The 13339-nt window shown below is 40.0% G+C and overlaps 1 protein-coding gene across 3 annotated transcripts in view; it reads right to left on the reverse strand.

Annotated features, from left to right (window-relative positions):
- The window catches only part of LDAF1 (lipid droplet assembly factor 1), a 72488-nt gene that overhangs the window by 38505 nt on the left and 20644 nt on the right, over window positions 1-13339 (reverse strand). For all 3 annotated transcript variants that reach the window (XM_075179715.1, XM_075179713.1, XM_075179714.1), the window contains exon 4: window positions 1685-1853. In XM_075179715.1, the coding sequence (XP_075035816.1) occupies window positions 1685-1853 (169 nt within the window). The remainder of the gene's footprint in view (window positions 1-1684; window positions 1854-13339) is intronic.

A 13339-nucleotide genomic window follows, 5' to 3' on the forward strand; every position in this document is an offset into this window, starting at 1 on the left:
AGGTGTCGTTCCCCCCCTCCCCCCAAGCACATTGCCGCCTCGACTGCGATGGGACACACTGTCCTGTTATCTCTTACCTGTGCCTTCCTCCCCTCACTGACTGTCAGGCGTGAGGTGATCATCATGTCCTGCCACTGCCAGTGAGGAGCTGGGCTGCGAGAGGGCAAGAGTGGGCTGCGAAGGGGCACAGGGTGAAGAGGGCCCCAGTGTGATGAAGGGGGAATAGTATGATGAAGGGAGCATCTGACTGACTTGCATCCTAAAATACATTATTTTTGTGACATACAGTGTTGTAGGCCACAGGGCCTACAGGAGTCGGAACTGGATAGGGGTGGAGTCGGGATTGATAAACTGCTCCACCTAAAAGAAAAGTCTAGATCTGCCCCTGTCTGGCACAGCCAACATATGGGCATAACACATCACCAGTCTTCTAGCCACTCTCAGGGGACTGTCCATCCAAGCTTCTCCTCACAGAGGCACCCACACCTGTAGAGAGAGCTCAGTACAAAGGCAGCACTTGCGACTTTCCTTCAGGCAGACTTTCAGAGACCAATTGTACCGGCATGTCAACCAGCAGAAATCCTAGCCTCAATGCCAGTCTGACTCAGCAAAACATACCTAGTGAATATCTCCATGCTGCTGTGGAAATCCCTTTTAAAAGGAAAAGTTGCTCCACTGTAGTGAGCAGGTCTATGCTGATTGGACCTTTTCTTCGTATGCTTTGTAGCCAATTGGATCTTAGGAGACTGAGGCCTGCACACACTCCTTTTCCCTGATTGGTGCTTCTCAAGCTGGCAATTTTCTCCTAGCTAGCTATGCAGAACCCGGCTATGAAGGCTCCAGTATTTCTGCTATGCTTGGAAGATGTCAATGGTACAGGGATGGGTCACTTCTAATATTAGGGATTAGCCTTTGGTGTGATTGTACAACAGAGCAGTACTCTCCGTCTGCAGGCAGATATTTATGTAGGCTAACCAGTAAACACATATGTTATATATCCAGTAAAATATAAATACAAATATTCCAATAGAGACACCTGAGCACATGGATTCCATAAATAGAAAATAAGCAAGAACACATTTTTCCAATTAAAAGCTACATTTTACATTGGCATATGCAAAGTCTAATCGCAAAAGTTGCAATTAGCTGCTCATTGTTTCTGGAGAATAGATCCCCATGTTGAATAGCGAAGTTCCCGTTGACCAGGCAGGAGCATTGTTTAGATAATTAGCTGCTTTCTGGGTGCAGTAGTTCCACTGCAGCTTTTAGGAAAGTATGTCAGTATACTGTACACTCAAATAAAGCATTTGGTTATAATAACAACAATAAAGCATATCCTATCTGGTACATAATATTAAGGTCTAAGCATATATGATCTCACACCATAATAGTCCGGGGTACACCATCACTGCCAGGAAGGGAATGATAAGATAAAAAGTATGTTTATGTAACAAGCAAGGTGCAGGCTGCTTGAGTTGAAATTAACCCCTCATTTCGACATGCTATCCCTGATCTCAATACCTCCACAATCTTCAAATTCCATATATCCATCAAATTGCAGATACCGCTTTCTCAGACGTTATAATAAAGTAAAAATAAGTATATATATTGTTTGTATGTTTATCCAATGCTTCCACCCTTCTCTTTTCTGTACCCTCGTCTATCTGATAAAAATGTACATTACCTTCTATAATTATGACCCCAAGACAGGCGGTTACTGCCGTCCCAGCGATCACAGTCAGAAATAAACCAACCGGAACAGCAGACAATGCAACAAACACCAGAAGAGATAAGGACATGAAGGGGCGCTCATCCAAGTACTGTCCAACAGGGGAATTCATGAAGGCGACCACCTATCAAAGAAATATAAAAGAATGAGAAGCTGATAGAAATAAAATAGTTCAGTTTCCAATCGTATTATACTTATTGGATTAAATATACATAGAAGTCAATTAATTCAATTTCTAGGGACGCATTACTACTGGGCAAATACATCTATGGACCTCTCTCTATATTACTGTAATACAATGCACTCCAAATATGTCACCAGTGGTGATGATCATAAAACAATTATACTGTATTGTACATATGCAAATTCATAAAATATACATTAAAAAATGCACTTAACAGACATAACAAGAAGTGCTACTAAGTATTTACAAATAGTGGGAGAAAATGAACATCAGCAACTTAAAACTTCCATGAACTGGTACTTACCCTGCAATTTATTTACACTGATAACTATTAACAAGCTTCAATAATGCACAAGTAACCTTGTTGCAACATAAGACAATGGTGAAATCTGTTTGTTAGTATTTACTGCACTTTAACAAAGAAAAAAAATATATAATTGTTTCATGCTGCAATAGCAACGGATTCTTTTGTTAATAGGTGTGTAGCAGAGAGTGTCAAGTCAACCGTGAGGAGACAAGGAAGTTCCAAGCATATGACATTTAATGGCAAAGGTGCAAGAATTAAAAACAAACAGGTGTCCAAAAATAAGGAACACAGTAACAAGTGCAAAGAAAGCAAGTTGATATCTAGGATGATAATTAGATTCTAGTTGTCCACACCTATTTAACAATACATACAACCTATCACATGGCTTTACCGTTAAAGGTTGGTTGAGTTTCCACTTGAGTTTCCCAGGCAATGGCATTAAAAAAAAAAAAAAGAAAAAAGGGCTGTAATGCTAGATGCCACTTGGTCAATTACGGATTAGTGTGTAACCATTTCAGAGAAGTGTGGATGATAAAAACCACAAAAAGCACCCTCACCCACAAAGGTAGTATTGGAGAGCCTCAACTGCCCTTATTAAATACTAGACACTCTGTGAAATGCTTCCCTTCCTAAGTATAGAGCTTCTGGCTCAGATACGAGACTGGATCCACCCTCTGAAAGCTCAATATCTGGAGCTTGTGTGGAAGATAAACTATTGCCCAAAATCAGGGAATACAGGACCTTCACAAACACCATTTTAAATATGTCAAATGATTCTTGATAGTTGGAAATCCATCAGACACGATTTGGGGTAAAACTTTTAAACAAATATGCCAAGTAGAAAATATGAGCTATAAACATCTTAAAGTGGCCCACAAAGACATGGAAAGTATATACATCTTTCTTTCTTTGTGGGTGTCACGAACGTGCTCCCAGCTGCCGTGACGTTGGGGTGTTTGCTGTATGAGGTCACACACGATTTCAGCCTGCAGTCTCTCTCACCTATCACACAGGTTCTAGACCTACGGAACTGCCCCCAACACAGTGCTCTCACACCCCCCGACACTTCAATGTTTCTGCCACCACCTATTGGTTCCAGGCAATAGGACCCCAATATACTGTCCCACACTGGCACACAGGCTTCTAGTTATCCACAAACTAACAAGACCCACACCAGCACACACAGGGTTAACTCTTCACACCTCCAGACTGTGTAGATACAAGCACACACAGCTTGTTAATCAAATGTATCAACAAATCACACTGGCATTCCAAGGGTTAACCTGGTCGAGCAATCTCTTCTAATAGGCTAATGGATCCGTTAAGAGTATCAAGGACGCAACATATTAAATTATAGATTTAATATACAAAAAGACAGGGCATTCAGATATAAATAAAAATAATGAATAAACAATTAATATATTGACATAACAAGCAAAAACAGTTTAAAATAAAAAGGATTACATTCAGATTTGCACTTACATGAATTGCATTCTGGCCAAGGAATTGGCTAGGAAGATGGACAGCTTATCAATGTAACTTGATTTCCCCAAAAGTCTGACAATTTTTCCTTTCCACACACAGGTTTTGAAGACAAATGAAATGGTCTTCACAGGGCAGTGTTAATGCTAATAGGGGGTAGGGATGTCCCCTGAGTGTCACTATACTTTGCTCACAAATATTCCCAGAGTCTTGACCTGTGGGTAATTCTTCACAGATATATCTCAGAGAAATAACACCCCCCTCAATAAACCGGTCATAATCTCCCGCACATTTAAATACCAAATATGATGAGATTACAACAATATCCAATCTCATCCTGGAATACATGCGACTATGGTTGTTCCCAGGTTAGTTGGTATCTATGTTTTAAGACCCTTGTGTGGTTTTTGCCCCTCAGTACGGAGTGGCATCCAGATTTCCCAAAATATGAACTATGACATTTTCCTTTGAAGGTCATATTTCTATATATCTTTATAGGCAGTCTTCAAACGCTCTCTTTGTCTACAAGGATCTGACCTAGGCATATGGTTCTGCAATTTACACCCAGGAGTTAGTTTGTGTTTACACTACCTATTGAAAGGAAGTCAATTAGCTAGGGAAATACATGATCAAATTCAATGGATGTCTGTGATCTGCATATCTTAAGCTGGTCTCTGCACAAAGGGTTTGCCTAACTCAATTACCTCCTCCTGGGCTCATTTGGTCACACATTTATCGGAGTTGAAAATCAGGTTAATTTAGGTATTCATGCAAAGATTTATTTTGGGTCCTGACATCCAATATTTTATTTCAGCATATCAGATTTATGCTCTCATCCTGACAGTGGGACAGAACCATCTTTCACAGCTTGGACCGGTTATTAAGCCAGCAGGTAAGGGTGGTGGTCTGGTTGTCCAAAACGTGGTTGATTATCAATCGCAGGCCTTAAGACAGTTAAATTATGTAGGTTTATATAGTGAATTGAATATGGGCCCTACCCTTTGCTATCATTGGGAATTGAGACATCTATTAGATGAAGCCCTTACCTACATTGTAATTACTAAAAAAAAATAAAAAAAAATAATCACTTTTTATTTGCACAGTATTCAGTAACACCTACTTATTAGCAATTGCCAAAGATTCATATGTCACTTATGTGCAACTCCCTGGAGACTTATTATTAAGGGAGTGGATTCCCTTATGAGCAATTTATCTTTTTTGTTGACTCACATTTGCAAAGTTATGTTTGTCTATTAATATCACACATTAAAGACACTACAATTATTTTGCTTTTGATCCAAAATTTTATTTGCAATCATAGGGGACTGCCATGGGAACTAGGTTTGCCCCGAGCTTTGCGCACCTCTATAAGGGCCTTTTTGAAGAGAGGTACATATGGGGTTTAACATTCAGGGTGAACCTGATTTTCTATTTCAGATACATAGAGTACTTGCATTTTTATTTGGGATGGTGATAATTCTATTTCTATATTTCTTTCTCACTTGAAATACAATGATTTTGGTGTAAGGCTTACGAGTGATCATTCACATATTAAGTATCTGGATGTTACATTGTCGGTAAGGGAGAACAAAATTATCACGGAGACTTTCATGAAGGAAGTGAACTTGTTCAATGATTTACATCATAGAAGCAGCCATGCAAAGAGGTGGAAAAACAACATCCCTAAAGGCCAATTCCTTTGAGTTTGGAGAAATTGTTCTATGATGGATGATTTCTGGAGGCAAGTTAATGCATTATATCAATCTTTTTTGGGACATGGTTATCCTAGATCAATATTAGATAAAGCATTGAAGGAGGTGAAGCTGTTGGATCGTAGGAATCTTCTGTTTTAACAAGAGTAAGTGTGAAAAAGGGATAGAAAATAGATCAATGGTGTTTGCCACTCAGTATAATGTTTGTGTAACAAGTATTAGGAAGATCATCAACCAAAATTTTGCCATATTAGAGTTGGATGATTTGATAAGGGGTCAAATTAACAAAAGGCAAGAATACTGTTTTTAGAAGGGCTAGATATTTAAAAGAGAGATTGGCTCCAAGTTATTTTAAGAGCAATGGTGATAGTAATAGCACTATTAAAAATAGGGATGATATTCCTAAGAAATTTCTGGGTTACTTGAGCATAAGACCAAATGTCTTTTATAAAAGTAGAAAAATCTGTCTCAAATTTGTAGATCATAAGAGCATTGAGTTTTCCTCTTGTGTGTCTAAAGAGAAATAACCAATGGAGAAGTGTTTAAATTGCCGGTCCAAGTATGTAATATACCTTATACAGTGTGGATGTGGGATCTAGTATGTGGGTCGTATGATGAGACCATTAAAATTTACATCAACACAATATTTTGAAAAAAGCTAAAACACATAGTTTATCATGTAAATGTATGTCAAAATGTAAACCTAAATAATTTGAAGATGAAAGCAAACAAACAGATACGCATGACGAACTAAGGGGAAGTTCGATTCAATATTCTTTGTAAAAGAGAAGCATATTGGATTAAGACTCTTCTGCACCAAGACCTAAATGACACGATACAACTGAATAACATTTCATGTCAATATAGTATTAATTTAGCAACAGGAACAGTATAATGTAGTCTTTGTAGTGAAAGAAGCTTTAGTAGAACATTATGTAAACATTGATTGATTGGGGGTTCACTCCCCATCCCCTCTCTTATTTCCTTAATTTTCTTCCCCCTTATCCTTTTTCTCTTTTATACCTCCATTACGATATTATGCTATTATAAAGTTATTTAGCATGTAGGTTACACATGTTATGTACCTATAAAAGGAAGGATCAAGTGTGTTTTATATTAAAAATGTGTAATATGCCGATTAACAGGGCGGCCATCAGAAATTGTGGGGCCCAGTACAAATGTAACTGATAGGGGCCCCCTCCGTCCTTCTCCTACTCCACCGTCATTTATACATTTTCTCTACCCAACATTTGCCTCCCGCCCCCCATTCTCTACAGTCACCCCCCATCCCTGGTTCTATCTAACCCCTACAGTAGTTTCCCTACCCCTTTGCGTCTTTTTGCTGTCTCCTTTGGGCTCCTCTCCAATGACAGTGCTGTGACGTTATTAATTACATGACATCAGTGATGCTGCAGGGAGCCTCTCTGCCTTGTTGCAGCTCTCTGTCCGGGAGCCGGGCACCTGAGGGGCTGGGACTGGAGCAAATGGCGGCAGCTGTGGGGCCCCGACATCTTGGGAGTTGAGAAAGACATGCTACCTACAATGGGACCTGCTACAGCATCCTTAATTACCAACAGAAGTCCATCTCCACACCAACCCTCACATCTCAGGAGCAGAAATGGCTCCCGCTACCTTCCTTAATTCACTGTGGAAATTCCCTCTCATAATAAATTTGTCTGGGCCCAGGGCTGGTGGGACCCTCTCTGCTGTTGGGCACCATACTGCTGTACTCCCTGTACCCCCGATGGCGGCCCTGCCGATTATGTATTTCTGTAGATGTGCATCATATGTATTGATAGGATCTGTTAGGAGGCTTAAGAATATATTGTCTTTTGTTATGTGGGCTGATCTACATCTTCATATCGCCTTACGTGCCTTCCAACTTCTATTTGTGTTCCTATGGTCCTAGACTAGTATATGTGGATATGTTTAAAGACACATATGCACTTATTGGGCTAAATTAGTGTATATTTGTATTAGAGATTCACACATATATTACATTAATGCATAGATAATGTTAATTAGTATAAGAATGATAGCTAAGAGTATGTTTACTTCAAGGATTATATTAATTTATCCTATTGAGACCGAAGTCCGCCAGACATCTCAATGTAGTAGAAATTACCAAAACTGTGTTTAAAGGTTAATTGAATTTAGGAGTTTATCGATTGTTTTATACAAAATGTTTGAATATGGCTCAATTATGTCATCTAATATTATGATTATTAATATACAGTAAATGTTAAACGCCTAAATTGGAACATCATGATCGTGATGAATGCATTGACATAGAAACACTATATTGTCAATAAGTGAAGGGACTGGCGTAATCCGTCCCATGTGACAGATGACAGATTGGACTGTCGCTAGGTTACTGTCTTGTTTAATCATGGCTGCTAAGGACAGCTGCAAGTTAGATAAAAGGTGTCGTATTCACTCCTTAATTACCTCTGATGAAACCACCGACTGAAAGTGGCGGAGAAACGCGTCAGTGTCTCCAGCCTAGTGACGGAAATTATATTACCCGCACATTTACAAGAGATCCTCTCTATAGCTACTTCAACACCAAATGACTATTATTCTTTTGGCCGTTTACCCTTTGGATTAGGGGTACTGCTTTCAGGAGATGTATTAACAGAAGCAAGACCAACATTAGATATACAGAGCCACATCGCATTCCAGGTGTGCTGGGGATCCGCCCTTCATCAGTTGAGGAAATAAATCGCAAGTAAGTACCACTGGGACTATCATTTTCAAATTGGGAAGCATGCTAATAAATCTTTTTATTAGATACAATCTGATTGCCTTAGGGCTAATTTGTATATAAAATTATTACCCCAGGATTGGGAAGTCTGTGGACAATAGGTATATTTACTGTATATGCTGGACATTTGCAAGTTATTGATGTTTATATGTACTTATGAGGAGTCATTTATTAATTGATGGGCATGACTAGGATACATCAGTTACAATGAGCGATGTGATTTTTATTATTTTAAATAAATTTATAGTTATTGTTATTCACTTTCAGCACTCATATTTTTATTATTTTTTTAATTTGTATTACAAGAGGCTTTAAGCAACCATTTCACACAATATACTTTATAAAGCTGGTCTCAAATTCTCCAGGGGAACATTTCCTCAAACTGGCTGTAAAGCCAGCAGCACAAAGGGACTTCAGGACCACCTACATGCCTGTGAGCCTTTCAGTCTTTACTGCAAATTACTTTATTATTCAAGCATGCTGCTGCATAATTCTGATGCAAACAAACAGAGTACCTCACATCGGAGATGCAGAAAAAAAAAGGAAGCAGCATGGAATCCAAACAGTAGTGTTTTGAACTGGAATAGCCCCAATGGAGGGCCAAATGCAATTTCATGCTGTCAAAGAGGTCATCCCCACAAGTCACAGGATAGGCATCAAACCAGGTGATGCCATTTACTTTACAGAAATACACACAGAAACCTGTGGTTCAGTCAGCAACCGGGAACAAGGTTCATGGCACTAAACCACTCACTCATGGACTGAACAATGACTCTCTAAGTTTAGCATCTGTTGGACTTTCTTTATTACCTTGTCCTATTTCCTTTTAGGGAGTCAATAAGGTCAATGGGTTAACAGGACCCCTGATGGCGTAACATTGTTATGCTTCACCAGACTGATTTTAACTGGAGTGACCAAGAATATGTCTGGAAACCCTTTAAACAAAATGCTTTTGAGCAAATATACCGGACCAAGCATTCCAATTATACAACCTTGGGCTTTTTGTGAATACCCCAAATTCGCTCAAGTGAAATGACCAATTAAATCAAGTTGTACAACACTTCTGCCAGAACATTTTCCTTTTTGTAACAGACTGCCTCCACTGACACTCTCAGTAGATGAGAAGAATGCCCTAAGAATTCCTGCCATATAGAAGTTGAAATGGAAAAACACTGGATGAAGCCTGGGGATCTTCCTGAACAAACAAAAGGATGGAGAGACTTTGAATTAGTACTCCTCATTTTGGACAAATCTTATAAACAAAGCCTTCATGGTAACCTTTAAGTTCTCTCACATTTTCAAACATGCACTCATCTCTCCAAGAAACATTTCTTGACCCAACCTATCTCTCCAACAACTGCCCCATTTATCTCCACCCCTTTGCTGTCACTTGGGTCAGGCAACTGTAGACAAGCCCTTAACTTGCTCTCCAATCACTTCTCGGCACTCTGCAATCAGGCTTCTACACTCCACGAGACTGCCTTCACTAAAGTGACCACTGATCTAATGGCAAAGGTCCATTTCTTTTACCATGAAAAAGAAGAAAGGGGAGGTGTAATTGAGTTGGGGCACTCCTAGGATGTCAACAAGAACAGAATTACCTTTATTCAAATTGCAAATCTTATTCATTACTTCATGAAAATAATACAGCGTGTATATATTAGGATCCCTAATCTCTGCTACCAGCGATAACAACAACAGATTAGGTGAAAAAGTGAAAGTGTATTTATGGTTTAAAATATGCAGTGATACTGCAACGCTGTGTGGAATATTATTTTGTTGTTTTAATCATAGTAATCATAAACATCCTTATTTCTGGCCAATTGTCACAATTATTTCTCCTTTAAGCTCAGGTATGATGGTATTTACAATAATAACTGTATGGACCTCAGGGCTATTTGTGATTCTCTATGATCAATAAGCAGGTACATAGATTTCAGATACCACAATGTACCTCTTATTGGTTCAGTCTGCCTATATTTGCTGCACATACATTCATTCATGCAGCAATAACTTGATTTATGTAACGGATTTACTGGATTCACTACTAATCTTGATTAACGCTGGCTCACCTGAGGTACGGAGTCTAACAATCTCCCCGGTATTCACCAAGAACCGCCGCAAGGTGGGCTGGGCTTTGCTGCCAGGAGTCCTTAGGTTTGCCCCAAGTTGTAGTACAGCGGAGTAGGAGCAAGATGAGAGTAGTCGGACAGGCCGGGTCGGTACACAGGCAGGCAATGAAGACAGAATCAGGAAGCGGTCTCGGAGTCAAACAAACCGGATCGGTACACGGGTCACCAGAACAGGAGGGTGGTCAGCTGGCCGGGTCGGTACACAGGAAGGCAGATAACGTATAGAGAAAGGAGCGTGAGGCAATCCGGATCAGGGGCACAGGCAATCTGGGAGGTCAGCAAGCAGGTTCGGTACACAGAAGATCAAGCACACAGGAAGCAGGAACGAGGAGGACACAGGAATCAGGAGCCAGGAACAGGTAAGTTGCTCTGACACTCACCAAGTGTCAGAGCTATGTTTTTATAGTGTGTCCCATTTGAATTCCCCGCCCTGGGGTAGTAATCACGTGACCACCCTAGGTAGCGATCACGTGACCGCCGAACCCGAAAGTGCGGCTTCCGGGTCCGACGGAGCGGCGGGGGAACGAGGAGAGGTGAGTATTCGTGACAATTTATCCCTCCTGCACTCTGGCAGATTCTAAATTCTATTAGCTAGTATTATTCATGCATAAATATAGACTATAAATTATGATAATGCAAATCATGAATTGAAGGAGTTTGTAGAATGACAGAATGGGCAAACACTCACGCATTTCGCTAGTGTTTTAGTTTGCTCGAGGCCTTAATATAATCTGTATCATTTTAATAAAAAAATGAATAAAGGATTTAAATTTTAATAATAGTAATTATTTCTTTGTTGACATCCTAGGTGTGTCCCAATTCAATTACACCTGCCCTTTCTTCCTCTTCCTGGTAAACTATGTTGAAGGTATGACTCATACCGTATGAGGGTGCATACTCTTTTGTATAGAAAAACAATTCTATTTAAAAAAAACGGTTTAGGAAAGTATTCATTATATTTTCGTATTGAGGAAGTCAGTATACTTGGTGTGGTCAAATATCTTCTCATTTATCCCGAAGGATCACTTCTATCTTCTCTTTATCCTCAACTTTTCAATGCTGCTGCGAGACTGACCTTACCCTCTTCCTGCCCTACATCTGCTGTACCACTCTGCAAATCCGTGATCCCCATTACCTCCATAAATCAATGCAAGTTCATCACCCTCAACTACTCCTTCCCTTCAAAAAACTAGTTAGCATCAGTAACAGCATTGACATTAGCACCAGTAGTAGCATTAATATATACCCAGCATTATCTTTAGCATTAGCCCCAGTATTTGCATCAGTAAAAGTAACGGCAATAGTAATCCTACTTTAAACAACAACTTCTAGTGGGTCCTTGATTCATACTGAGGAGAGAGGCAAGTTCCAAGAAATTAGATTTTATTTTTAGAAGTAAAGATATCACACAGCAATCAAGAACATAGCAATTGGTTCCCTGTAATCATAAAGCAGAAAGTTGCAACCTTCCCCCCCCCCCAAAAAAAAACAAAAAAAAAACACAACAACAACAAAGCAAGCAGGCGATAATCTAAATTTGGAGACCCAGACTCCTATTAACAGCATTAGGGCTGGAAGAAGTTTTGCAGAGCTTCAACCAGGACACTATTTCCTCCTAGCAGAACAATTTAGACTGGTCTGTCAGACCTTATAAAAGGACATAACCCTGTCAAGATAGGTGAGCAAGACATGGAGTTATCAGTATCAGGAATCTCACGGGAACTTTCTGACTTCAATAGCAAGTCTGAATTGGCACTATCTTCAGCAGAGACGCAGAGTCTAACAAGTGGTAGGTGTTCACCAGGGACCCCCACAAGGAGGTATGGGCTTGGCTACTATTCCCGATTATGACACGGCCTCCGAGCAGGTATCAGACCTGATTGGCAGGTGGTAGGGAATAAGTGGAATTAACATAGAATACATAGAAAATTGAATAGACTGGAGTAACCAGGACACACTGGCGCGGACGGAGTAACCAGGACACACTGGCGTGGACGGAGTAACCAGGACACACTGGCACAGGAATACCATATGCAGAAATCACAGGGGGGAAACCAGGATCCAGCTGCCTGATACTATACTAAGCCAGCAATCTCCGACTGTCAGAAGGGTCATATATTTACCTGAGGCCAATAGGGTGTGTGGAGGGTAAGGACCAATAAGGTCAACCCTAACTGATAAAAGGACACACAGTAGCACAAATGCCTGGAAAATCCAAAATGGCGTCCACCATCAACGATGCAGCGTCGGCACCAGAGGAGGAGCAGAAGGAGATCTCTAGCGGGGCATGGAGAATGGCAAGCAGTGCATCGGACCCCTGACAACAGGGTGAGGTGTCCGATGCATGACAATCAGACTCCATGAGGCTGTAACTACTCCCTCATATGTGGCAGATCTTCATCTTGCCACAGAGTGCATACTTTTTTAAATCGCTATAATAACAGTGAATTTATACTAAATAGGTTTCAAAAACTAGTTCAAATACAATTTAATGAAAATTATATTCAAATGTTTCTTATGTGATCATGCAGAAACCCTCTAAGGCATGTATCATGTGTCAAAACCTGTGACATTTTACTGAACACAAATTAGGATGTATTCTTTTTCTGCAAAGTCACCCATGTTGCTTTTCTGTGGTGAAAATTGATGAAATGATCACCTCCACAGAACTTTCTGGAAAAACTAAAAACTAAAATATAAGGAGCTGCACTCAGAAGTTCTCCTCACTTCTGTGTCTGGCTCATATCTAATCAACATGACTTCACTGGACAGTAGTTACAACCTTTAATTTAAATTTTTGTGTCCGTCAAACAAATAGAATTTAGCAGGTTTTCATTTTGTAAGTCAGGCCAACAAAGTCAAGCTTCCCCTCAAGAGGAAATTGCAATAAATTAAACATTTTCCATTTTCCTTTCTTCATGACCCTTCGGTTGATCCAGCAGACACTGAACAGCGTTGGGACTCCCTGCTCCCAGACTCCATGGTAATGGATTTGATGTTATTTTGGACATAACAATACAGGTCTCCTG

The sequence above is a fragment of the Mixophyes fleayi genome, chromosome 7 (genome assembly GCF_038048845.1).
Source record: "Mixophyes fleayi isolate aMixFle1 chromosome 7, aMixFle1.hap1, whole genome shotgun sequence".
NCBI classification, from domain to species: Eukaryota; Metazoa; Chordata; class Amphibia; order Anura; family Limnodynastidae; genus Mixophyes; species Mixophyes fleayi.